This window comes from Rhea americana, unplaced genomic scaffold (assembly GCF_003343005.1).
Source record: "Rhea americana isolate MKP2758 unplaced genomic scaffold, rheAme1 scaffold_147, whole genome shotgun sequence".
Taxonomy (NCBI): domain Eukaryota; kingdom Metazoa; phylum Chordata; class Aves; order Rheiformes; family Rheidae; genus Rhea; species Rhea americana.
The window spans coordinates 941723-969395 of NW_028185561.1; the positions used below are offsets into that span (position 1 = coordinate 941723).

General features: G+C 37.1%; 1 protein-coding gene across 2 annotated transcripts in view; it reads right to left on the minus strand.

Moving 5' to 3' along the window:
• Nucleotides 1–27673, minus strand: part of UBE3D (ubiquitin protein ligase E3D) — a 90837-nt gene that overhangs the window by 19093 nt on the left and 44071 nt on the right. The window contains exons 9-11 of one of the 2 annotated variants that reach the window (XM_085299194.1): nucleotides 17485–17623; nucleotides 8486–8494; nucleotides 5954–6082 (exon numbers count right to left, since the gene is read on the minus strand). In XM_085299194.1, coding sequence (XP_085155320.1) covers nucleotides 5954–6082; nucleotides 8486–8494; nucleotides 17485–17623 — 277 coding nt within the window. Of the gene's footprint in view, nucleotides 1–5953; nucleotides 6083–8485; nucleotides 8495–17484; nucleotides 17624–27673 lie in introns of those variants that run through there. The other variant, XM_085299189.1, reaches the window with a different exon arrangement.

Below are 27673 nucleotides of genomic sequence, written 5' to 3' on the forward strand. Positions count from 1 at the left end.
AGCGGTTCTAAACTGTGAGGAAGGGTTCACATATTTTGAGATGTGAAGTGTAAGACGATAGATATTTGCATACATTTATTCAGTATCATCAAAATGTCCCAATGTCCCCCTAAAACCCTCCAAGAGAGCATTTGGAAAGAGTGTTTGGAATTATCAAGTTGAGCACAAGTTTATATAGCACACACACTCTATTCTGCTATAACTCTTATTTGACTAATTCATTTCAAGTAAGAAAGCTCTGAAACAAGGGGTTGTGTGTCCAACATTTACCAGAACAGGTATTTACTGAGGCCTCTATCACACTTCAAGTAAAAAAGAAATTATTGTTAGTAATAGACATCTCTCTCCACCAACAAATTATGTTGCTCCTAAGCAACCTATTCCACTAATATTTGTCTTCCACAGTCTCTTCTTCCTGTCCAACTTTTGCCATGCTTTGATTTAAATTAGAAAATAATCTCCCTGGATCACGTACCACACTTCTAATTTTTCACCCAAGTGTTATGCACAACTTTTGTCTATAATAATAACAGATTGCCCAAGGACACACAATGAGTCATGGAAAGAGTCAGGATTTCCTGGCTCTTAATCCTATGATCAGACTAGGCCTCTCATATTACTGATTCTGGGGGGCCAGAGGGAAGTGGAAGAGAAGAGACAGAAAGGAAAAAGAGAGATTTTTTTAGACAAGCAAATTCATAAAATAGACAACTAGAAGAAAAACACAAGCTCTTTCTCTTTTTGGTTTCAGATGACTGATGTCACAATAATAGCAAAAACTGCTGAAGAGGTAAACTCTGTTTATAAAAAATGTAACATAAAGAACAGAGGAAAGATATTAATGACCTGCAAAAGACAGACAGATTTAAGGTTTCTCAAAGCAGAAACAAAATAACCAGTTTGCTCAACAAGCCTGGAAACAGAGAAGAAAGATTCTTTTGGGAACCTTGCTCCTCTGCAACAAGTGAGGAGAGGAGAGCAGAATTAGCACTTGCCCATYCCAGAACCAGGGAAAAATGTGGGGTGTATTAACATACATGTAGGCCATAATCAACTGTCTCATGCCTCATTTGAACACACTTCAAAAATATCCTGTGTGTTGCACTAATCTATTTAACTTAGGAAGCCAGCTCCCCTAAGATCACCTATAATTAGCAAGAGATGAGGAACATTCAGGAGACAAATACAGATCACGCAGAGGTGATGCATCAGTAGCCTGAAAATAATTAATACACATCCTAATAATGCCACCTACTTCGAAGGACTGTGCAACAGTTTACAAGACCCATATTGTCGCTAAGGAACAGCAACATCATTTTTCATCCCCACAAAAGTAGGTCACCTATCACATTCTGTAAAGGAATCCAAGCAAAAAACAAATGGATTTTGGGACAAGTTGTACTCCTTTATCACAGCAAAGCACAGTTCACATGTGGGCTTTTGCAGCACTCTGGCTAACTGGTCAAAATGAGACCCACTTCAAAACATACACACACACRCACACACAGGATATTCAGGGGCTGCTTGTCTCTGGGATGGGATAATAGGATTATACAGAGACTATTGCCTCAGGATGCAAAAAATTCAAAGTCCCTGCACGTTATTAGTACCTGCACTATAGCAGCAGCAAAAAGTCCTGATGTATTTAGGAGGAATATTTGTAATCTCAACTTCACCTGTTCTGAAGAAATCTAGTCCAATATTCGTTAGATATTACAGGTACAGTCAACCCTACCTTGGGAGTATGGAGATGGCCTTTTGGGCCATCCCTATTCACCCTATTTAAATGTTTAATCACAATAACAGCCATCACCATAACAGTAAACTATTTTAGCTGAGCATGAGAACCAAGTAAGATGGGAGGTGGCTCTTTCCAGGTTTTCATAAAAGCACAGGCAACAAACAGGTCAGAACAGCGTTATTCTGAATGTACTTCTATTGCACTCATTTTTAAAGTGAACCAACCCATTTAAAAAGACTGATCATTAGGCACCTTTCAAAAAAAAAAAAAAAAAAAAAAATTTTTTTTTTTTTTTTTATTTCTTTTTTTTTTTTTTTTTTTTTTTTTTTTTTTTTTTTTTTTTTTTTTTTTTTTTAGGTGTTTAGGTATGTTGCACATTTCACTTTCCCTCTTCAGTTAGCTCTCTAAGCTTCCTTTGATATATCGATTTCTGTTATTCACTTGAAAGATACTTTATTCAAGCAATAGACAGGAAATACTTCTAAGTTAAACATTATCTTGAAGCATTGGTCAACTTGTCTTCCCCCCCCCATCACACCCTCTTTTCTTTATATTACAGTATAGTATGAATCTGTCCTTAGGCTCATAATTCCCTGCAGTTCATATTATTCTTTTTAAGCTTTTTTTCCCTCCTCTTTTTTATATTGCTGTTTTTCTAGCCATTAAATTCTTTCCAGTTTCAAATGAAAATAACAATTAGATTTTACTATTATGAGACAAYGTCCCGTACTGACAAAAATCTTTTCAAAACAAAGCTAGTATGATTTCTTTTAACAGTAAGATTTTCAAGTTCACTTTTTGTTTTTCTTCTCAAAAACATTAATGACCTCAAGGATAATCAATTTTCGATCTTCTTTCTTTCCAGTCTCTTTTTTTAATTTAATATAGCCAATTTTACCATCAAGGACAAGTATATATGAACAAATTATACACTGGAGCCATATCTCCCTTGAGGTATCATTATGGATTATTGAAGTACAATTATTAGCACTTTGGTCTGCTCTAAGACTTCCAAAATACTGTTTAGAATTCCTTCTTTAAAGCAAGGCCACTAAAAAATGTTATTAACATCCAATTTACCTGCATTATGCAAATGAACAAACGGAGCATATAACAAAATTCAGTGAATGAAAGAGTGTACATCATGCAGATGTGATTATCAAGAATGTAGCTAGAAACATACAGGACCCAAAGTTAAAAATACTAGCATGATCTTAAACAGTCTGAATGAAATAACTGGAAGCTGCTCAAAATTTTATCTGCTTTGTGAGATAAACATCAAAAACTGGTAAAGACTGAAAATCTGAAAAAAACTCTGCATGAAAAACTTTAATTCAAGTGCACTGAATTAGCGAAAAAAATGAAAGAAAAGTTCACCTCAAACTGTAAAAATAATCATACTCTCGGACTTGCCAAATTCTTTATAATTAGTTCACAAACACTCAAGTCAAATTTCAGGAACTTTATTTTGTCCACTAGTTGCAGAGAGGCACAACCACTGACAGTATACTTCCTAGTATACAGAAAATATACATATATTGTTAGTGCACAGAACACAAAACAATATAAAGGAAGGACACCATCTGGCTCTTCTGCTGATATATTCTATGACCAGGGTAAATAAACTGTAGCTCTTGAAATTATTGTCCTTACTGCCAGTGCAGTTGGGGTCGTATCAAAGCCAACTATTCTAAATCCCAGCAAATGATGCATTACTCTACAGTGTAACTTAACTGCAAAAAAGACCAGCAGAATAAGATCTTTAAATATTTTGCAGGCATCTGTTATGTTGCTGTCTGAACATCAATTATGCTTTCAAAACATCTGTATGCAGGTTCTATACATTTGGGTGTATAAATAGATGCAAACGCATTTGATTTAAGGTGCACTCTCTCGCTCTTTTTTATTTATTTATGTTAAAAACTGGTATTAAAATGGCCTGTTACCATAGTATCAGAGCATCTGAAAGTCTTTAAYGGCTCTACTCTAACAAAGGCCATGTGAATTAGAGAAATGCTGTTACCCTCATTTTGAAGGCAAGGAACAGACTTACATGCTTCAAGTTTCAAGTTGCTTCTACACCATCCTGCTGTGCTAGAGTACTGCAGCGAAGTAATATTCAAAGTTGGCCCCAAACTAGATCTACATTAATTTTTTACTTAGACACTACTAAACCTTTCGCCTCAGCAAGACCACACCAGAAGCCTTTTCTCTTGAGAGATTATTTGAACGGATATTCATTGAACGTTTGTCACATTTCGCTCATCTTGAATCCTGATCTTAAGCACCTGTACAAAATCCAGTTCTGCTGCATAAACATATAAACTCAAAAGAGAGTAATTACACAGTGATCCCCAAACCCCATACAGCTCTAAGTAGGCCAAATTAAATGAGCAGGGTTGCTGGTATGTGCAAGGTTTACTTTAAAATATTAAAAGTAGGTAGGATCGGTCACATTACAAAGACCATTCATTTCCTTTTAAYTGACTTTTTCAAAACAGGTTTTTAGCCTTTCAGTCTCAGAAATCATTCTAAATACCTTTCTTCCACATTACATATATTTTACACATAATCATAGATTTATGTTCACCATGTGTTATAAAACCAAGCCTAAATACAGAAAACAACATCTTGTATCTTTCCTTTTGTTTTTTCTTTCTGGTTGAACTTCTCTTCCCCAATGTAAGACCCAAAGAAACCCTGCTTGAAAGACAGACAGACAGACAGACAGACAGAAAGAAAAGCCTGGACCCTGAACACCAGGAGTGAAATTAAATTAGTTAACTGCTAGAAGCATGAAACATTAATGAAACACAACTAGAGAATTTTCCCCTTATGAGGAACATTAATTCAGTGCTAATTACATTCTTTTATTCAAGATCTATACTCACCCAAGCGTAAAATATTACACCATACCAGTAACTGCAGAGTGTAAGCAATACTAGAGTATAAGCACCTATTTTCCCTCCCAGCAGAGAGAAGCCTTTAAATCACTTATACTGTTTGAAGTGTTCAAAGAAATGATTAAAAAAAAAAAAAAAGAAAAAGAAAAACCACCTCTATATGAAGCAGCAATCACAGCTATTAATCCATGTCTAACGAATAGCTATCAGAGACTAGCTCCAAGCATTTGCCTGCAAAGTTCACATTCAATAGTGTTAATGAAGAACTTTCAGAGAGCCTGCAATAATTACTTCTCTATAATATATCCAACTGGCTGCTTTATTCATTTGCAATCTAGTTCTGCACCACTGAAGCCAAAGAGAGTTCTGACATTAACTTCAACAGGTTCAGGTCCTTGCCTACAATGTTGAGCTGTCATCACAAACTCCTCAGGTACACTTCTATATTATGACACAAACTAATTAAAACAAAGCTGAAACTATTAAGAGATCATCTCTAATATTTTAAACTTACAAGCTGGGAAAAGGCTTGTAAATCTTCCGGTTGATCCTCTAAATATATTACCTGATTATCAAAATGACTCAATAATTGTTCGCTTGAATAAGAACACTATGCGATCTGAAGTATCAGCAATTCTTCTTTAGATGATCAAAAATAGTCAATGACAAATTAGTTTTACATAAACACGGCAGTATGTAAAACTAATATAATGCATTAAATTCTTGGGACTTACAGCTTCTTCAAGATGATATTTTTCTTAAAAAGAATTTATGCATTGCTTTAGGAATTATTTTGGAAGATTTCATTAGGCACTCAACTATTTTGTGTTATCCACCCAACCATAGGCTGGCAAAGGAATATAATCCAGCAGCTGCATCTTCAGGTGCTAGCATTTGGATTTTAATAAAACAGTATCAGTATTGTAGTAAGAGAGAYAAATTTGACTTCTGCATTGCTCTCTATTAAGAATGCATGCTTTGCCTTGACAGGAAAGGTTGACTATGAAATGACTAGTTAATAAGTTTCACCAGGGTTTTTCAGCTCTGAGCTACCTTTAAAAATATGTAAATAACATCTCACTTCTGGTAGTTCATATTAACTAAATCACAGGAACACTGCAATTTCCACGTGGAATCAGAACTGTTTCATCTAAATCTGGTGTGGTTACAGCACTGGTAACCCCAGTGCCCTCAGAAGATGGTCTCCTCCCAGTTTCCTCACATAGGAGTGTCTTTAAAAACTACAGAACAAGATTCAACAGCTTATCCAAAATCAGTATTAGCATCAAGCCATCTAGCACTGCATTTTTCACTTGCATATCCCAAATTCCATTTCACTCAAAATCTTCTCAAATTTTGGTGTCAACAATATCCTGCTTCCTCCTAGAAGAGCAGCAGTAGATGGCTGGAGTAGTGGAGTATTTTTCCAGTTCCAGTTCTCCAATTCTAATTCTCCAAAAGCAACAGCAACTGAGTAGAAAAATAATTTATCTAAAATTCCTATTTACTTATATGGGCAAATTTCAGCTCCTGAGAATTCATTAGCTATGCTGGCTATAACACGGAGTTAAATTTATTTGCTGTTGAATTTCTTGTTAAGGAATTCTAGGTCAAACCCTTCAAACTGAAAAAGTTCCTATTTTATTCACTAGTTTAAGTCCAGGTTTTAGAAACACACTATCTGAGAGGGCAAGAACAGGCAGAAAATAAGAATAGAGAAGGAGAGTAAAAAATTACAGAACAGAACACAGACGTTCTATAAGTAATATTTAGTCACATTATAAATATCACCTTAAAATAGCAAAAGCAGTCACTAATGGAATATATCCCCAGGACACCCATGAGGAATAGACATTTTTGATTAATTTAAATAGTCACTAGCTACTGCTCTATAAAAATACAGCTGAAAATGCATTTCCTTTCTGTGGAAGCAAAGAATACAACCTGAAGGAAGTTTTCTGTGTGCTCAGCAGATCTCACTTTTTTTCTTCCTTAATAAGAAGAAATGTAGTTGATTCTACATTGTTATAAAGGAGATAAACCAGCTGTTTTCTTCTCAGCCTCAGTTTTCTACCTACCTGAAGAGAGGCAAATACAATTAGATACCATAGCTGCCAAAAGACAGTGTATACCGGTAAAAAGGGATAAGCGAATTACAAGGTTGCCTGTTCATAAAGTTGTGATGTAGCCAAATCAGTACACCTTTAAAATGTAAGAGATCACAGATCATGATCTCTCTCATAAATCTCACTAGTAAACTTCAAGGAAACAAAAGTAAAATGGTACGTAGCAGAAATGAGAAAGCGACATTGAAGCCTATCACTGCAGAAAACCTAAGCGTGCAACAAAGAGGAAAACAAGGCAGTCCTGGAGTTTCATGAGGTCTGAGAAGCTGGCAGGTGATGAATGGAATGCATTTTGTATGAAAACATCAAACAAAGAGTAAGCAGCAGGCTCCTTGGTGAGCTAAAAGAAAACAAAAATTTGTTAGCTAGTCATCCCAGATTATACAATGATAATCATTTTTTTATTAGGGCATCTAAATTTCGAAAAAAAAAGAAAGAAAATGTGTCAAAGATTGGAGCACCACCAACAAGCAGCATGTCTATCTAAAACTGAATTATTCAGACAAATAGCTACTGATAAGAAGGACTAGACTCAATGGTCGGTGTTAGTAGTCACTGAAAGTAAGAATGACTGAATGGTACAATGTAAAAAACATGGTAGTCCCATCATTTTCTGGATCGTGTTTCGGAACACCACGCATTCTGGCAGAGCTCCTGACAGGGACTGAGCAGCAACACAGTCAATAGGACTGAGATAACATTTTCAGTTGTGCAGGTTCACAGACAAGGCTCTTTTTCATGCAGCCAAAGTGCTTAAAACTCATTTTTTCCTTCTATTTTCTTTTTCAAATTCAAATTTACTACAAACAACAGAAGGTATATAGCTCCCTGATTTGTTTCATCAATTCGCAATGCCACAGCTCAAACAGATAACAGAGACTGGAAATTGGCATGTTAAAAAACTCCCTCTATACGTACACTATAAACATATGCATTTTAAATTTCAGTTAGAAATAATATGGAATAATGCTTTTATATTTGTTTTCTGTAAGGCAGAATCACTTCCTACTTCACTTGCCAAGCAGCTAGGAGACATATAAAGAAGTATTAAGCAGAATATGTCTGGCAGAAGTCCAAGTAGCAATCACATTTTGCCTACCCAACATTCCCCGTGACTGCACTTGGCTATGGGTTCCTTAGGTTCCTGAAAGTTTTTCTATACACTATTAAATGGTTGCCAGGTTTCATCTCAAGGCATAACAGCTTTCCAATGAAAGCTAGACGGCCTCTGTATTTCAGGAGGCTGCGTTAGTACCTTGGTGCCTTTTTGTCCTTCTTTTTTCCTGTAGGAGTATTCCAAATGTTATTTTCAGAGCATTAAAATGCATTCGTTGAGATACCTTCTCACACAGCAATGTGTAGAACAACTTCCTTCAATTCAGAAGTTCCCATGATTTATATTAGGTGCAGTTAAAGCACAAAAATATTTCCACAACTGATCTTTTTTACTAGTTAGATGAATGAGCAGTTTAAAGAGGATGGAAATTAAGATCTCGTAAACTTGTTCTCTTTGTGGTCTGTCAGAATTTTGCTGGTTTATGTCAATAGAAACAGCAGTAGTCTATTGAAAAAGTAGCTGGTCCATCTTCTATCTTCCACTTCAGGTGTTTCCTGGCCCCTTCACAGATAGCAATCTGACCTCCTCTTCCTGCCCCCAATGTTTCTTCCCATTCTAGCTTTTCTCAACTCTAAACCTAGAAGTTTTCTTCCTTAACAAGTAAGAGCTTTCAAGCACTATCATTTGTCACCAGCCATCAACTGTGGATTACAGACCTATGATTTAAAGACACAGATTTAGAGCACCGTGCTGTCTTTACTGACACTGCAACAGAATGATGGACTTCTATTTCTGAGAGCGGGCAAACCATTTATTTCTCACTGGAGACATTACTGAATTCTTCACCAAAAGATCCATTCCAGACTCATTTTCAGCTGACAATAAAAAGAAGAAAGCTTAACAACTCCTTCCTTTTCGTCCACCATGTACTTTATCATAGTCAAGTCATGGATTCAATTATTATGCTTTGGCTTTGTAGACTTCTGTATATTTCTCCATTTGTCTCCTTGAAGACATCATTACTGTTTCCAGCTCTTTAACACATAACACTCTTGAACTTCTCTGAGTGCCTTGGCAAGCTGCCTTGTCTGCTAATACAATATACTATGGTTGACTAGCATCCTCTTTTCAGGGTCCCTAAAAGCTTCTGTAATCTGTGAAATATCATACCTATTTCAACACACACCGGCAATCTGATAAGGCTGAATCCATCTATTTTCAAAGCACCTGTAAACATATTCAGCAGTACATTTATAAAACTCTTTCCTTTAGATCTTTCTAGACTTCATGAGTAGCTTCAAAACTTTCACCAGATTCCTAAAGGAAATAACAGCATGTTATGGTTTTCTGTAACAATATCCATTTACAAAGCACACATAATAATAATACAGAACTTTAAGGAAAATATTCCATTATAGAATCATTGCTATCCAATGACTTAGTAATCTGTTCAAATTAACAACAGACTACCTAGCTCTATTCAGCTGATACCAGATTTCTGCACAATGTTGGCTAGCAGACTGGAACTTACTCCTCATGTAAGTCGTTCCATTAATTAGGAACTGGACAGAGCAAGGACWAACGTAGAGAAATTAAGGTTCAGGGAGGAAGCAGCCCAAAAGAGAAATAAACTACCTACTGACCATGTGGTACATGTAGTGTAATTTGGTTTGCATGATGCTAAATACTTCATCTGAGCAGAGCCTGTTTCTCATAGTCACAAACGTGACAACTTCAGTTAACAAACAGAAATGGATGTTCTTGAGGTGTACCAAYCCTCTCATATGAAGCCTCTGCATCATGCATGCACTCAAGTACATAAAATATGGTTATCTGATTGGTCTCTTTCATCATAACACATTCATGGTAAATATTTTTTGGGAGTTTGTTGTCTGTTGATAAAGAATGCCAACTCTCAGTTTGTGTCTAATAGCACACTATGGACACAAGWACTAGATAACTAGGACATTACAAAAAACAGCTTCTTTTTCAGATTTCAGAATGACTTCGGAAAAGCAGAACTCTCACAATAGAAGCAAACAGGAAGTAAAATGAATAATATCAATCAGACATTTCATTCCTCATTAGTTCTGCTTTCACCCTTTCTGTGTGGTTGATAACATGTGCCATACCAGACTGTCTAAACTGGAGCTCTACAATCCATCTTACACTCATGTCTAAATGGTGAATGACATAGCTGAGCGTGTTTTCTAAGAAAACTACTGCAAAATGTATAACCAGGTGCTGAAGTTACACTTCATCCCCTATGTCCTTCTCCTCAGTATACAGGCAACTACTTAGTTCTTAAGAAATCCAAGCAGGTATTTGCTGCCTGATTCTAGCTGAAGAGAACTGCATGCAAGTGGAGTTGATTCCTCAGGCAGGTCTTTCCTCTCAAGCAGCACAGGACTCTTTTTCTAGAGGGGGCCATTGCCTGTGTGCTACATGTACACTACTTCTCATTGGGAGCTCTTTTTAAAAAAAAATAAAATAAAAACTGCTTATGTTTAGTATATGCCTAAATTTCATCTCTTGGAATTCTTCTGTACTGAAGAACTGTCTTGGAAAAAAATGCAAATATTTTGCTCTTCTCAGAAACAGATGACAAATTTTGAATCTCAGTTTAGGATCTCTGCTGTCAAGGTCCTAGCTCTCCATCACTGAGCCCCAAAATARTCATTAAATATTTCAGTTTCAGATCAAGACCCTGAGAGCTAACCTTAAAACAAAACAAAACAAAAACAAAAAAGTACGATARTCTCAGGAGCTCAAATACCATAGAATATTTTAGAGATGCTATTAGAAGATAGCTTACAGTAAGCACAGGGTAATATATTCTGAGATGCTTAAAAAACATCAACTTAATAAAGGACAATTAAGTAACATATGCAAGAAAAACAGGACTATAATCTCTTAATTGAACCTAGAAATTTCTTATCATTCTGCAAAGCAATATTCTAATTAAGTCTTTGAAACACTAAYTCTTTTAGTATTGCTTGCTTTTGTCAGCACTTGTTCAATATCATTTTATCACTTCTTTTCTACTTATTCTGCAGGATTTTAATAGAGTTGTTATGACTTTTCCATAAATGCAAACAAGCACGAACAAAARAACTCTGTATACACATACTGTAACTTCTTTTATCTTAAGGTCAATGAAATATTTGTGTGTATTTAAAAAAAAATGCGTCTGCTTGCCAAGCACTGTATAAGCCTTGGGTCCTTATTCCATATTTATGGAAAATTGTCTGAAGTCAAATTTAAAAACATTTCCACAAAATTGTCTAAAATTTCATAATAAAAAACATATTTGCAGATGTAATGCAAAAAGAAACATAAACATTTGGGAGAGGGCTGGGTCTTTTAGATGACTTCCATAGGAAAAGGTTATTTTTTTTAAGGCACTATAAAAGCATCCTAAGCAAAATTAAGCCATCCTGTGTCATCCTAGCAATCTATCAGAGTTGGTCAAAACCAGAAAAAGCCCTATAGCAGGCTTTTTTATCCTAAACTGCACTAATCAAAACACTATTAGTTTAGGGGAAATAGGAACAGCTGATAGACACTGATACTAACTATATGTTTTCCTTGCTGTAGTTTTCATTTTGCAAAACTGGTAAGTTAAGTGAAATAAAAATGACAGTATCCCAGTAGAGACTGCAATATATTTGCAGCCATTTCTCCATATTACCATCAATGTTCATTCAGAAATTTCAGAGAYATAAACAGTCTGGGAGCTTCAGGGAAAAATAAATGAAAAAGCCTAAATGTCAAAGAAGCCCTAAGGAACTTAGAATTTCATCTGTTGTCTGTAAAATWTTACGGAATATACATATCCAAATCCACTTCATCTTGTGGGAGAGCCTCAGTAACCAATTAATAGAAAGCTTAATTAAAAAAAAATGTGTAAAAAGAAAATAACAGATTTTACTACATAAATGGGTTTTCTTTCCTTTCTGGGATAGATATACTAGAGACACACAATGCTTTTGAAAGCCCATTCCTTCCCTCTCCATATTTTCATTTGTTATATCACTATTTCCCAAAACRTTTTGAACAAGTATAGCTGTTTCTCACAGTGCTCCAAATACACAAGAATCTGGGTCCATGTCACTTCTKCAGTTCCAAATGCTCAGAAGGGAACAGAATGAACTGACCTGAGCAGATTTTTCTAAATTTTACTCAGTTGTTTGCTTCAGAAAGGACTGTCAGGAGACAAAGGTGCATCTGCAATTGTCCTCAATTCCTGAAACACATCTTAAGCTAACTTCATTTTGAAAATTTTTGTTTTTAAATAAGTTTCAGCACTGAAAAAGCACTCAATGTCAAGGCATGTTTCAAAGCTCAAACAGGGCGCATGCCTGACAGAAAGCAGTATTTCTTTATTTTGCTTTTCACGAGTTTTTTGAATCTAACAGCATGCTACTCACTAGAGCCATTAAATAGTAATGAACATTGCTTCTATTAATTCTTATATTCTCTGAGCAACATACTTTTTTACATCTCTATATCTGTCTATTTTAGACAGTTTTCTGAACTTGATTACAAAACTTCAAATGATTGAGAACTTGATAGGTTGTACTATGGGAAAGTTTTTTTCTCCTTTTTTTGGAAGTAAATCAATGATGAATGAGTYTTCTTTTAGAGACATCTCTATGAATGTATAGCGTAACAACAGAAAGAGTATCTTTTTGCGTCATTGGCTACATTTCTCTTAACCARAGTGGACAGTGTGCCTATAACTCCCAGTGGCACTGGGAACCACCAAAAAATATGAAGAGCTATTTCAAAAAAAGTTTTGAAACTGCTCTGCAATTCTTAAAACACAATCTTCTTTCAATTTCATGCAATTGTAAAAGTAAAAATAAAAATATGACCTATTTAACTCTGAGGGCTACTGTTACAGTCTGTGGCCTTATGAATACAGGCTCAATATTAGGAGTAAAATGCCTAGATTCCCACAGTAACAGCACTGGAAGAGAATGTGCTGAACAGCCCCATATATCATCATAAGAATTCAATTTATTCAATTCAATTCAAGACATTTTCTGTTCACTGTGCCTGAATTCAGAGAAAGACAAGACAAGGTTAGCAAAACACAGCAGAGATTACTTGTCACTTTAAAGCATCTCCCCGTGTTAACTGTTCTGCATTGGAAGTTCTTAAGTATCAACATGTTTGCCCAGACTCTTCACTGAGAAGTWGCAACTGAACAGTTCAGCGATAAAGTACACGATAACTCAAGTGGGTGCTAGCTACAAGTGCTCACAAGTAGTACGAATAATATACAAAGTCAAGTCCAACCATTCCTAAAGCAAAGAACTGTCAGCTCATGTGGGAGGAGAGCCAAATAGATCAAGAGTCTAACAAGGTAACATCGCTTTCTGCAGAATATAATGGAGCCGAACAGAGAGGGGCAAAACAATGACGAGAGCAGAAACAATCTAGGACACTTCTAAACCTTTGAATTAATTCTAGGAGCCAGGTTCTCTCTCCTGTTTGAATTCTTTTTGCATTGCTCCAAGGATAAAAGTCAAGTGCCCCAGTCAATCCTATTCCCTTGATCCTAGGCATTCTTAGTATGGGAGACAGACTACAAGTGTGGGAAGGTGGAAGTCCGGGCTGTAAATCCAGGCTCTCTAGTAAGCCTGGGAGCAGCCACCAGCCATCGAGAATTCTTCTAAACCATTTTGGTGCTTTGAGAGTTTCCAGGCTCAAGCTTGCCAAGATTTGTCTCTCTACAATCTACCAAAAAAATGCAAGTGTCTCTGCATAGCCACAACATGAGAGATGAGCCAAAGACCATCTACTATCTCGAATCAACAAACTGTTGTAACAMGGAAAGGAAGCTTAAGAGTTAGCTGCAGTGAGCTGCTGCCTCCTAAGCTCAACAGAGAACCAGGTTACACAGTCTGCTGCTGCTCCTCTCTTCCCAGGCAGCCCCAGTGAAGTAAACTATACTGAAAAATTTTCACAGAGTCAAATCATAATGAAAAGTCATTTCAAATATTATGTTACTAAGCAGTAGCACACCGTTGGAAAATGAAACGTAGTTTATGTCTCAGCACAGATATGCAGTCTGTTAAGCTACTTCCAGAGAGCATTTCTAGAGTACGAGGCAGAACAAAGTTTATTACTGAGATGATTAGTAACTAAGCATGTTTTATCTGCGTGCTTTTTACATCCCAAATATAATGCAGTGCATATGTATACCAGCTAAAAACATCGGGGGTCTTCAGCACTGCTGTATTGTAATATAATAGGGAGAGACTGTAAATACAGTCTGAAAAATGTAGGTGTATGGGTGAGAYCATTTCTGTCTTTCTAATTATAAAAAATGGGATATTTTAAAGGTTTACTAATATGGTATCAGGAGCTAAGCTGTAACTTTCAGGTTACTACATACACATACAGTAGCATTTACACAACACAATTTAAAATTCAGTATCAGAACATAAAAAATGTCGTGCTGGGAACCAGTGTTCTATCTAGCCCCATATTATGTCTCCAGCAGTTAACAATTCAAGAAAGCACACAACTCTGGCCACTTTCTTCAATCTTTTCCCTTGAACTCCTGCAGCATTTAGAATCACTTGTTCAACTGCAGAGACCCTGTCTTTCTGCTGAAGATGACTGCCACTCGAAACATTGGAGATGGATATGAGAGCAAACACTACAGATCTTTTCAGTTCAAACATAAGTATTATTTTAATGTAAATTTAACACATTTTCTATACTACTGCAGATATACCACAGGAGAAAACATAACTAATTTTTGCCATTGAATCCTTTAAAACATATGCTGCCCTTTTATTACCCACTGTTTGACTCAAAATATATTTCAGTATTTTGGATGTAGAGATCCTGCCAACTTTTTCCAAGAGAAACAGAGAACTAGGACATATTATTCTAGTATTTGCTGTACAAAAGGTGAGTATCAGTACAAAGAAGCAAGCTGGAAAAAAAAAAAAAAAAAAACCCTCCCGATAAGGCTGATTGTATATTGTAAAGAATTGGTGAAAAGCTCAGGCAAATTTTGTTTCTACTTCATGGCTTTCCTTGTTTGCAAACTTAGATCTAAACAAGGTACACAAGAATAAAGGTAAGTCATCCTCTAGGAYAAACACTCATGATATAGACTGTCTGGTAAAGAGACTGGAAGTTGGAGCCAGGAGATTATGAAAACAGCCATTTTTTCACATGTGGTAAAATGCAATACTACTTTATCAGAGTGRGTTTCAGAAATTTGCCTTTTCAAAAACTGAAACTCTCTCTTGCTTGTTGCTCTGAAAGCACACTAACTAGGAGTCATCTTAAAATTATGAATAGCATCTTCAGCATTAAATCATTTTCTTAGTCAAGATTATAACAACTGGACATTGTCACATCATCTACTTTGCCCTACAGACAGGAAATTTAAGATCTGATCAGGTCACTACTGGAAAACTTTCTCTGCAGTACTTCAATCCAGCAAAGCACTTCTACATTTGCTTTAAATTAAACCCTCAATGGTTCCACTGAACTTTGAGTTTTAAATTAGAGACCAGAATGAGAATTCAGAAAATATCGTTTCTTAAACCCTAATCAGCATTATTAGTTTTTTGCTATCCCACATAGATACATTTGAGAACCAAAATTAAAAACTCCAATTGAAAGTATTTTATAGAAACTTCAGGAAAAACAACACAACACAACTTTCTCTRGCTCCCAGGGGCAGAAGAAGGCATACATAATGAGTGCAGGTAGGCAAGGATAACATACACCAGGGCAAGCGCTAGCAGATTCCCCAGCAGTAGTTGACATCAGTATGACACAAGTTAAAGCACTGGATTCAGAAAGGCTCCACAAAGACTCCAGCGGCCACCCCAAGGCTGAGATAACATTACCACTGACTTGCGCTTGTGCTAGGCCAAGCACTGCACACATCTGAGATGATGGTTGATTTCCAAAAGCTGTCTCATGTTGAGCTATGAAGCTAACATGATCCAGGAGCACTGACAGAAATAAGGATTCTTACATGGGGAAAAAAAATTGCTATGGTATTTTCTGTTCTCTGAGGTAAAGAAGCTTCTTAAATTTATTGATTCATAGCTGCACAAGCTTACAGGCATTTATCACCTCCTATCTCTGTCCAGATAAGAATCAAAAGAAATCCCGACTGTTTAACTTCAGGCTCACTATATGCAGAAACAATACAAGATGTGTAGCCCCAGCTATCTAACCTATCACAAACAGAAGTAGAAAGATTTTACCATAGATTATTAGCATTATAATGGACAACAAATACATTCTCCTACATTAGATAACCAAAACGTTCACTTCTTAATAAGAAACACATATTATTCAACTGTAAGAACAGCCAGTTTTAAACAATCTTTGAAACTTGTAATTTTGTGATCTCACTCTGACAGCATGATTTTATTGTCTACAAATGTATAAATATGATAACAATTCTTATCTTGGACACTAAAATTTTATTTTGAAGTGATTAATACTTTCAGTTTACCCCAGAGTTCACAGTRCACAGATCCCCTGTTTTCAAGCTCAGAAGATACAAAGGAAGCAAACAGGGCAGTTGCATATTTATTTGCTAATATCTAGGAGTGTTTTCAGCATTTGTAAAAGAGTGTAACTATTAAAATCAATTATTTGATTTTGGTTTATGATCATGGTGTTTTTGGCCTCAAATTCTACAATAAGATTATTTTTCACTAAACATTGCTTAGCAATATAAACTAAATATTCTCTTGCCTTAATTACAAATTGGGAGTATACACAAATAGAAGGCAGTTTATTGTAAAAATCTCCTCCTATAAACTGTTTTAATGACACTCAATTCTACCACAATGACAATTCTCATATAGCTGCCAAAACAAACACAGATTTAGATATATTTTCTGTCCAATATCTGACTGCTTTAGATTTGTATCAATACATAATTGGCAGACTAGGTAATCATGGGGGAGACAAAAGAATTATAGAAAGGCTGAGCTCCTATGTTTTACGATGATGAATTAGAGATGTCTCTATATTTTGTCTGTAAAAATCAAAAGTGTTCAGAAACATGATTAAAAACTTCACAAAACAATTTAACATTATGCCTGTAACAGTGTTCTATTAGGAATTTYAGGAAGAACAGTTTCTGTGATTGGTGAGAACTTCAGCACTAACTTGCAGTAAAATACTTTAGACAAATTATGAATATTTCACTTCTAATTTTACACATTGGCTTCTACGTTTAGTCCTATTCCTCACAAAGGCTTTCACCACTATGAATCTTTAGTTTTAGTTAAGCTGAGGATACATGTTTTTTTTGAAGACAAGGTTTTTTATAATAGTGCATTTCAATTGAGTTGAATGATTCTAGCTACTCAGCCTTAAGTTTAGAAATTTGAGGATATCTATTTAAACATAATTTAAATTAAACACTGATACTCTGTTTAAAAATCCAGTGATATCTCCTGCCTTGGTCCAAATTAAACACAACTGAAATAAACCGAGCACTAAAAGAAATTCTCCATAGCTGTATTTAATATAAAGGAGAGTCGTGCAACTCTAAAAGATAAACCTTTACTTCAAAAGTATTTATGAGTATCCAGAGATCTCTCTTTTTCCTAGAAATAATATTTTTATATTGAAAAATCAGCAGTTCCTTACCTGGAAGGAGTTCATGCAACGAAGTGAAGGTGGCAGAGAGGCGGTACTCAAACCCAGTATTATCAGTAATTCCAAACATGTTTCTGATGGAAATGTTAAAGGATGAACTCCAATATCATTTTCCCATGCATCAGCAAGGCTGTAAATTAAAAAAAAAAGTTCTCTTAACATGCATCTAAAACCTAAGTTCCAAATAAATATTAGAATGTGGTGTGGTTTGTGATAAAAGAGTCTCTTTGCATTTTCTCTGTAAAAGTCACTGATAAGTGTGTTTTGCTGAAAATAAAAGCTGTGTTTAGAGTACTTCATTCTTACCATCAATTTTACAAAAGGATGCATCATGTGACAGGAAAATTCAGTATACATCAGAACAATCYACTCATGTTTCTAATTCCAAGCTAGAATAATATTTCTAAACAAAATCTCAACTGCCACTGGCAATTTCCCATCAGATAGTGCTCAGCAAGATCAATTCAAATCATACGCAAGTTCCCCTTCCTATTGTTCATCAGACTGGTTTCTTTCAGAAAGAAACAGACTGGTAACAAGTCAGATTGATCAGTGCTCCAGATCTGTACCTTAGTAGCTAGTATCCCATACTCCAGAGCAAGTTTCTCCRATCAGGGAGCATCACTTTGGAAGATAATAACAATGTTTACTACTCCTTCATGTCCAAGATTTGGAGGTTTCAATACATAATTTTGGCAACAGCTTTCATTTTTAAATTCCTCCAGCTCTTCTGGAAACATATTACTCAARCTGACTGAACTGCTGCTCTTGAACTCACCAGCTTGTTTTAATATCTCATTTACAAACAGCTGAWTTTTTATAAGCATCTAAAAGAGTTTTCATCATTCACCATGATGAAAACTGAGCAAATATTCTCACAATATCTGAAGGGTTCTCATTCTCTCAAGTCTACCAAACCCATTCATTCTCTACAAACTCCTGCTTATCTAGATATACGCTTGTATATATGCTTTTTGTGCATATCCTCCTMCTATTAATTGTTCCTAGCCCCTTCTTAGATCTTCTAGAAGATGCTTTACTTAGTATAGTTTTCATATCTTTTTTCAAAGAGTGGATGTATTTTCACTTTCTTGTATCCATTTGTCTTAATTTGGTCTCCAGAATGTTAATTGGCTTTTTCTTCTCCTTTCTTTTCATTTTTTAACCATTATTTCCCTCCTCTTTCCTTGTTTATCTGTGGATAARCAGGAATGCAGGTCTGCTTCAATACACAGAAGAAAGCCCAATTATGCAAACGAAGAGGTACCTCCACCTCCTTAAAAAAGCAGCACTTTCTCTTATGTGAGTGCTTATATGGAGTGTTTTTCTAAATCCACAATAAAAGACAGAGGGAATTCTATCACTTCTTAATTTCCAAACATACCATGTCTTCCTCAGCTCCTACCACAGCAAGTAGGTTCATAGGATATAAGGAGCTTTGAACTGTTTAGAGGGAGGGAGGAGGAGGGAGATAGCTTCTGGCATTCTTAATAGCAGTACATCATATAAGGTCTCCACAGATAGCTGATACCATATCAAAGAATAGAGGTCAAAACCTGCTGTGCAATAACAGCCTTCATAATGCGTAAGATGTGATTAGAAATGATTTTTAAGACACTTATACTGACTCAGATGGAGCTGGAAAAGCTGCTTAAAGCTACCACACACAAAGTGTCTGGTAGGACAAGAAGGTTAGCAGTTCAGAAGACATCCTGGAACATTTTAACTACTGAATGGTAAAAGCCCTCAGTTAAGTGCTAAATATTCTTTCTATATTAAAAAGTATAGGAAATTTAAAGAGAATAGCTAGGTGGCTGAGGCCAAGAGAGGCTGTGCTGACTGGCCCAAAGAGCCTGTGAATGCTCCAGGGGAAAATATCTGGCTCTAGATGACGAGTGCTGAGCAGCCAGTGACAAAGAAATCATGTTAAGTGTAATCCAGAATTGAATTTAATGTTTAATTATCTTTTCATAACCTGATTTCCACACTTAAAATTAGCAACTTACCTTTATTTGTCCCTTACTAGGTCTTTGTTCTATATTTTTGATAAGCTTATCTGGTGATACAAGTAAATTCAGGTGAAGCTATCAAAATCAGGGCTTTCCATTTTTCCCAGGACAGCAAGTCTAAAAAAGGCACTGTGCAGGCACTACCAAACACAGTAAGAGAGCTGGAGACTGTAGGTGATGTGCTAAGCTTCTGGTGCTTGGGGAGGTATTTCCACAGACGAACATCCTTCTGCAAAGAAACTTTTCAGGACTCTAGACAATATTCAAACATAACAAACATTACAACTTAGCACTTACTTAGAATCAGGATCCTGATTCTGTTATCACATTTTGACAGGAGGATCTATTGGAGCTTCCACCTCATTTTAAAGTCCAACTTTTACAACATTGACACTGCCCYAGGGCCTTTTTTGGTGGCTGTTGGTTTATTTTGCGGGAGGACTGTTTCCATAAAGACATCTAATCTAATTATACTGTAATCCTTGTTTATTAATGGCTTAGTTATGAGTATTTCTTGAAACAATTCCAGTGTATTCCTTTATAGCAAACAAATCATGTGTGTTCTAGCGCTTACTGGTCCAAGAACACTCATGTTCAGAATTGGTCTTTAAATCTTGTCATTTTGCAGCATTTAACACAAGTTTTCGTTGGCAGTTAGTGTTTTATTAGACCATACGCCTCTTTGTTCTTCTTCACTCCTCTTATTCTCAGGAGTATTAAAATACTTTTTTCTATAATCTTCATTGTAGAAGAAAAAAAAGTATCTCTGCCTCAAAAAAATATTAGTTTTAAATCTTATTTTTATGCAGTTTGTCTGTACTCTGTGTAAGGAAAGCTGTCTCCCTTCCARTACAGGAGAGAGGACTGCTTATTTCTATTTACTGAAAGAGAAAGACAGATGCTCCTCAGGAGAGTGAGCACTCATGGAGGACAACTCAGCCCAGCAGCATGGTGCCTCCTCCTAGAACTGCCCCGTATGCCAACATTCAGATCTGGCTGAAGGCTCCTCAGCCATGTAAACAAAACTGCATTTTACTGTCCTGGTCTCAACAAAAAAAAAAGAAAGAAAGAAAAAAGAAACAAAACCAAAAAAACCTCAAAYTGACTTTAAGATATGGCAAATTGTGGGAAAACACTTTTGCGAGGTCTGAGGAAGAAGACTGGAAAGAAACCAGCAGGACTGAGATGTGTGGGTGGCAACTTTGGATGCAGGCTGGACTTTGCRTGCATGTGCTCTCTTCCCCCACTTCCTAATACTTCTACTCGCTTAGAATCACTGCTTCTAAGTTTCCCATAAGAGAAAACAGTGCAGGCCAAGCCTGCTGCTTTTCCAAGTAAAGGCAGGAGGTCAGAGTATTCCCAGAGAATAGAGCTTGCTACACTGGCTGACAGGAATATAGGAGAGGTAAGAAGACTTACTAGCTGGAGGAAGGTCAGGGTTAGCAGAGATGAAGGAGACAGAGCTCTGCTCCAGAAATAATTTAATCATAGTGACACATGTTATTTAGTGTTCTTCCTTCAAAAAACATTCAATTTTTCTACACTGCAAAGAAGCCTTGAGCTTCTGGGACTTCCAGACCAACACAAAAACATTGTGAGCTACACAGATTCCCTAAATCATCATAGGTGAAAGACTACGCATCTACTTTGGACTGACTTTGTGACAGATAAAAGCACACCACTAAATATTGACCTTGACATCTTGACAGTGTTTGAAAGACATGTGAGTCAGGTTCATAAATCAAACTTTAAAATAATAAGATGTAATAAAATATAATAAGCCAGTCCAAGCTAAGAACAGGCTCTGAGTTAAGATAAGGGCATATCAAAGAGATTTTTTTCTCAGGACATTAAATTCACCTCTATAAACTGTCATAATTCAGGTAAGCCTTCCAGCAATCTCATCATTAGGAAAACTCTAATCACTCTGATCATTGTACCTGTTTGTTCATCCTTCCCAGTTTCTCCCTCGTTTCTTTATCCCCCTCCCATCCTAGAACTTTTGAACCAATTAGCCTATTTCAACCAAATTTTCTTAAGATCTCACATATGTTAGGCTTTTGGAAGTTCCATGTTTTCCTGAAAATGGATGTCTCAGTAGTGGAGAGACATCTATATAGTTAACACAGAAAAAAAGATAGCTGATGGTGATCATAACTCATATTGGACAAACAAGCAATGTTTACATAAGACAGACTTGAAACAATATTAACATAAACTCAGTAACACGACATTTCCTCCTAGCAAAATCAGCTACTATAAACAGAGTAGCTTTACAGCCTTTATACTTCCTAATGAGTGAGCCAGATTGAGAGACTTGGTTGAGGAGGATCAGGTTAGAGATCATTTAGGCAAACCTGACATCCACAAATCCATGGGCCCTGATGGGATGCACCCAAGAGTGCTGAGGGAGCTTGTGGATGTTATTGCTAGGCTGCTTTTCATCATCTTGGAAAGGTCCTGGAGAACTGGAGAGCTGCCTGAGGACTGAAGTCTTCAAAAAGGGCAAGAAGGAGGRCCCACGAAACTACAGGCTGGTCAGTCTCACCTCCATCCCTGCAAAGACAGCTCATTCTGGATGTCATCTCTGAGCATGTGGAGGAAAAGAGGGTGATCAGGAGTAGCCAGCATGGRTTCACCAAGGGGAAATCCTGCTTAACCAATCTGACAGCCTTCTATGATGGAATGACTGGCTGGGGAGATGAGGGGAGAGCAGTGGACGTTGTGCACCTTGATTTCAGCAAGGCTTTTGACACTGTCTCCCATAACATCCTCCTAGAGAAGCTCAGGAAGTGTGGGATAGATGAGGGGACAGGGAGGTGGATTGAGAACTGCCTGAAAGGAAGAGCTCAGAGGGTCGTCATCAGTGGCGCGGAGTCCAGTTGGAGGCCTGTGGCTAGTGGCGTCTCCCAGGGCTCCGGACTGGGTCACATCCTGTTCAACTTCTTCATCAGTGACCTGGATGAGGGGACAGAGTGCCTCCTCAGCAAGTTGGCTGATGATACCAAGCTRGGAGGAGTGGCTGACACACCCGAGGGCTGTGCTGCCATTTAGAGAGACCTGGACAGGCTGGAGAGTTGGGTGGAGAGGAACCTCMTGAGGYWCAACRARGGCAAGTGCAGAGTCCTGCACCTAGGGAGGAATAACCCCATGCACCCGTAAAGGCTGGGGGCTGACCTGTTGGAGAGCAGCTCTGCAGAGAAGGACCTGGCAGTGCTGGTGGATCACAAGTTGACCATGAGCCAGCAATATGCTTTTGTGGCCAAAAAGATMAATGGTCTCCTGGGCTGCATTAGGAAGAATGTCATCAGCAGGTCGAAGGAGGTGATCCCGGCCCTTTACTCAGCCCTGGGGAGGCCTCATCTGGAGTACTATGTCCAATTCTGGGCTCCCCAGGAAAAGAGTGACATGGAACTACCGGAGAGACTCCAGTGTACAGTTACAAAGATGATTAGGGATGGGAGCATCTGCCCTATGAGGAAAGGCTGCAAGAGCTTGGCCTGGTTAGCCTGGAGAACAAAAGACTGATCTTATCAATGTCTACAAATACCTTAAGGGAGGGTGTCAAGAGGATGAGGCTGGACTCTTTCAGTGGTGCCCAGCAACAGGACAAGAGGCAACAGGCACAAACTGAAACACAGCAACTTCCATCTGAATATAAGAGAAGACTTCTCTACTGTGAGAGTGACAGAGCACTGGAACAGCACTTGCCCAGAGAGGTCTCCTTTTCTGGAGATATTCAAGCCTGCCCTCACACAACCCTGTCTAACATGCTCTAGGTGACCCTGTTTGAGCAGGGGGGTTGGACTAGATGATCTCCAGAGGTCCCTTCAACCTCAAACATTCTGTGATTCTGTGATTATCCAGATGACACTAAAGACAAAACTGCTCAAAACCTGCAGTAAAGTAATTGATCACAGTGCTTTCAGTAAGCACATTCAATTCACTTTCAGAGAGTATTTCCTCTCCATTGCTCATTAAGGAACTGATCTATGCCCCCTGAACTGCTACAGTGCCAGAGTATGATTTGAAAGTCCTGTCCTTTAAAGTAAGGTTTCAGATACCAAAATCACAGAGCATTTATTACATAGTTCCTTGTCTCTACATACGAGCATACAAGTGGAGTCACCCACCAGGTCGTGAAGCTCACCCATAATGCCCTAAATCTTCATGAAAAATACACATTCATAGCATGTCAGAGAAGCAACAGAACTCTAACTTTCAAAGCCAGGAAAAATCATAGGGATTCTTACAAGACTTTGAAAGACTGCAGTACACTTTTCACCAGATGGCATTTCTTYCAAAAGAAGCTGAGTTCTTGCCTCTTCTGCTAATGCCAAGGCCTTTTTTCTGTGATAATCATCCTCCACCATGGAGGAGATTCCCTTCAGAATACAACTGTCTCAGTAACAGACAAAACAATCTGCTTTTGAAGAGTGTCAGGTAAGCCATTTTTTTCCTTTCCAGAGCATCCTCATTACCACCTCTGATTTACCAGGCTACTTCTCTAAATACATTAACCTAGGACAGGCTAAGTAGATCAAAACCAGAAAAAGAAAAAGCTCTTATCTGGAGCACTTCTCAATGTTACTACCAAGACGCTGCATTAATCTGTCTTCAGTAGCTACACCCTAAGTAAATGTGGTCTGCATTTAAGCTCCAAATCCTGTGAAACACTTGAAGGAAATTACTGAAAGTTAGCTATGGCTTCAGTGTTTTGTTGAATCAAGGCCTTGCTGACAAATCCAATATAAAAGCTGACAGAGGCTCAGCCCTGACTCTCAGAGTTCACTGAATGTTAAAGCAGCTCCTTCCACAAGCTACAGCTCTGATATAAATGACAGATGACTTTAATGAACCAAAGGACAAACTTGCTAAATTAAATAACTATTCTTAAAAATGATTTAATCTAAAAACAATTATAAATTACGGTAGATGATGTGTCTATGTACTTAGTATGCCAGAAGGCTAAGTTATTTATACTTTTAAAATTTAATTATCCTTGCAGTGATCTGAAAATGACATAAAAATCAATGCAGTCATTAACTACTAAACTCTTGCCAAAATTCAAATAATATGGAATACTAAGAAGTTCAGTGCTTCCACAGCCTACACCAAATTCCTTTAGAAGAACTTTCTTTACAGAATCAAAACACTGCTCCTCTTCAGAAACAGTCACCTCTAGTCTTTCTCTAATACAGTTTATTATCCATTTTTTAATAGCTGGGAGTGTCAACTGATTTTTCAAACTAAATCTTTCCCTGAGATCTTAAGAAGTTGCATGGTATCCCAAGTCACATGGTATCCCAAATCAACATGTATTATATCTTTCTTAAGATAAAATGAAGGGAGGAATGGAAATGTGACCCACTGGAGTCCTCTGAAGGAGATGAGCAAGAGTAGCAGAACATACCAAGGGAAGGAGGAAGCCAGATAGCCATAACCCAGGAACCCACATGGCGAGCTGCAATTTTTGATTTAGTGCAATTGACCACAGTGGCCAACAACAGAAACACTCTGGACGCTCGCCATAAGTATGAAACCCTAAGTTTTTTCAGGGAATCACTATGGAGACAGGATGAAGAATGCTTGTGTATCTGTGAATTTAGTCTTAAATATTCTCTCCTGTAAAGCATTCTTACAAAGCTACTGATACATACACTTTCTATACACACATGTGTGCAGATGCACATACACACATATGTATATACTCAACCATTATTATGGGTTTGTCTTTTCTCTGGGTAATACCTATTTCAAATTGAGCCACTGTGTATTTCTGGAGTTTGGTCAAAAACAAGTTATCTGGAAATCCATTATAGAAACAATTCAGCAGATTTGAAACATCTTATCCTAGAAAATGTGAGTCCTGCTTGAACTTTCAGTATGTCACCATTTGAAAAGGACAAGTTATTTAACACTAATAAGAAAGGCTTATGATGAAAATTCAAATTTAACCTCACTAGAGTACCATCTGCTCATTGCCATATCTTTCAGAACAGCTTACATAAAAAATATCAAATGTTCTTGTAACATTTCAAAGGGCCCTTTCAGTAAAATTATGCTGTTTACTCCAATGAGTGMTTCCGTGATTTAAAACGGACATTCTACATGTAATTTTCTCATTTCTAACTGGAAAATAAATCAAATATCTCATGCTAAAAGATACTGGATTAAATTGTTATGTTTGCATTAGATGATTGCAGATGAATCTCAACTACATTCATTTTCTTTTATTTCTGTATCTTAAATTATTTTACTACTTCTCAACACACTGTAATTATTTTAAATTACTTAAGGGTAATCAGAGAAATTAMAGCTGCCTATCTCAGCCTGCAAAGCACAGCTCAAGTTTCTTCTCTCTGTCTCTCTCTCTTTTTTTCTTTTTTTAATTTCATGCCCACCAATATTTTTATTAGGCTCAATCTTCCTATATCTACTTAAATACAGCAATGCTGGGTTTGGTGCAGTTTTTCAAAAATTTTATTAGCACAAATAAGACCTGTGTTCAGACCATGGAATTCTTCTCCTTAAAGTGGAAAAGGGGAAAAACAGAAGACCAAACAATTGCATTAGTATATGGTGTCAACACAGATATGGTTGTTTACAAGTGGATTATTCCTCTGAAGCACAGAAAGCTATCTTCACCTACTGTAACTTCTTACATAGAAGTAAAGTTTAATCATCTCCAGAAGCAACTTTGTTTTGGAGCATATAATTTCAGAGTAATGCTCAACATACTCCTTTGGACCAAAGATTTTCTGTTCTGCACTAACTGCTTTTCCACAATGCCTTCCCTCCTCCAGCTGGCTGCTATGCAATTTCAAAAGCACTGATTTAAGTTGTAAACTCCATCACTCATAAAATATTTTCATCCTACTGCAAAAGAGTCCCAATTGTACAGTATCAGCAGAAGACAAAGAAGAAATTCAACTGCAAGAATCACTGTAATAAAGGTTAAACATTACAGGGCTGGATTAGCAGSTGTTCAGCTTGGCTGTAACCTTTATGCTGACAATTCATAATACTTAAAATAAATGTATGAAAAGATAAACCAGGCAAGAACATGTAAGGCAGACTTACATTCAACGGGCCACCCAGATGTATGGGACCATACAAATATACTATACTCAAAATTCATGACAATACTCAAAAACATGCACAGAAGACACTCCAGATGGCCAATGGGTATAGCTAAGACATTACTATCTTTATTTAGGTTCAGCACCAGGTAAGCAAAAATAGACAGTCACAGAATGAAAAAAAAAAAAAAAAGAGAGGAATTTTAATTTTGAGGGAATTGACCTTGGATATAAAATTCCAAGTCTGCTTGGTACTTCCTAGGGACATGCTCTGCCAGCAACACCAGTGTAAAAAAAGGTATTGCAGGCAGCTATATGCAGAGAGCCAACCCATAATAGTAACTGCATATAGGGAGGAAAATTTTCTTCATTTATCTGCAAAATCAGTATTTTGTGGCAAAACCAGAAGCTATAAAAGTAAAAAAAAAATAGAAAATTTTTGTTAGTTACCATGAAGCTCTGCTTTAGAGCATCTGACCTTGAGGAACATAAGTCTATAGAGAATTCTGAGCTCTCTCTAGGCTTGTGACACTCAAGTACAGGTAGACAAAACAGAAATCCYGGAAGACAGAATTCAACAGATTTACACTGTGTTTCCTTGAATCTACTTTTAAAAATTTCCTGTATAATTTTGGCTTAGCTCGGTGCAAAAGCAGAACTCACGCTTTGTTTTAATTCAGAAGTTCTCAAAGACACAAAATCACAGAATCTTWGCTCCTGCTGGGCACTGGCTGAAGTCTGTTGTCACTGCTCTTGAACATCCACACCATGCGAAACTGCTGGCACAGCTCTGAAGTTCAGTGCAATTGCAGACCTCTCAGCAGCAAAGCAATGTGTTCTCACTAAAGGAGAAGCAAATTACTCTTATCAAAACTGTGTGGACAATGTTTTAGAATATGTTGTTTAAGTTTAATGGCTATGCTAAGGTTTTAAGCTGAAACTTTTGAACTACTTACTGCACCCTAGGCAGAAAGAATTCCAGTAATTGACTGAGAGGGGAAAGGGAGAGAGAAGGGGAAAGGGAGAGAGAAGGGGAAAGGGAGAGAGAAGGGGAAAGGGAGAGAGAAGGGGAAAGGGAGAGAGAAGGGG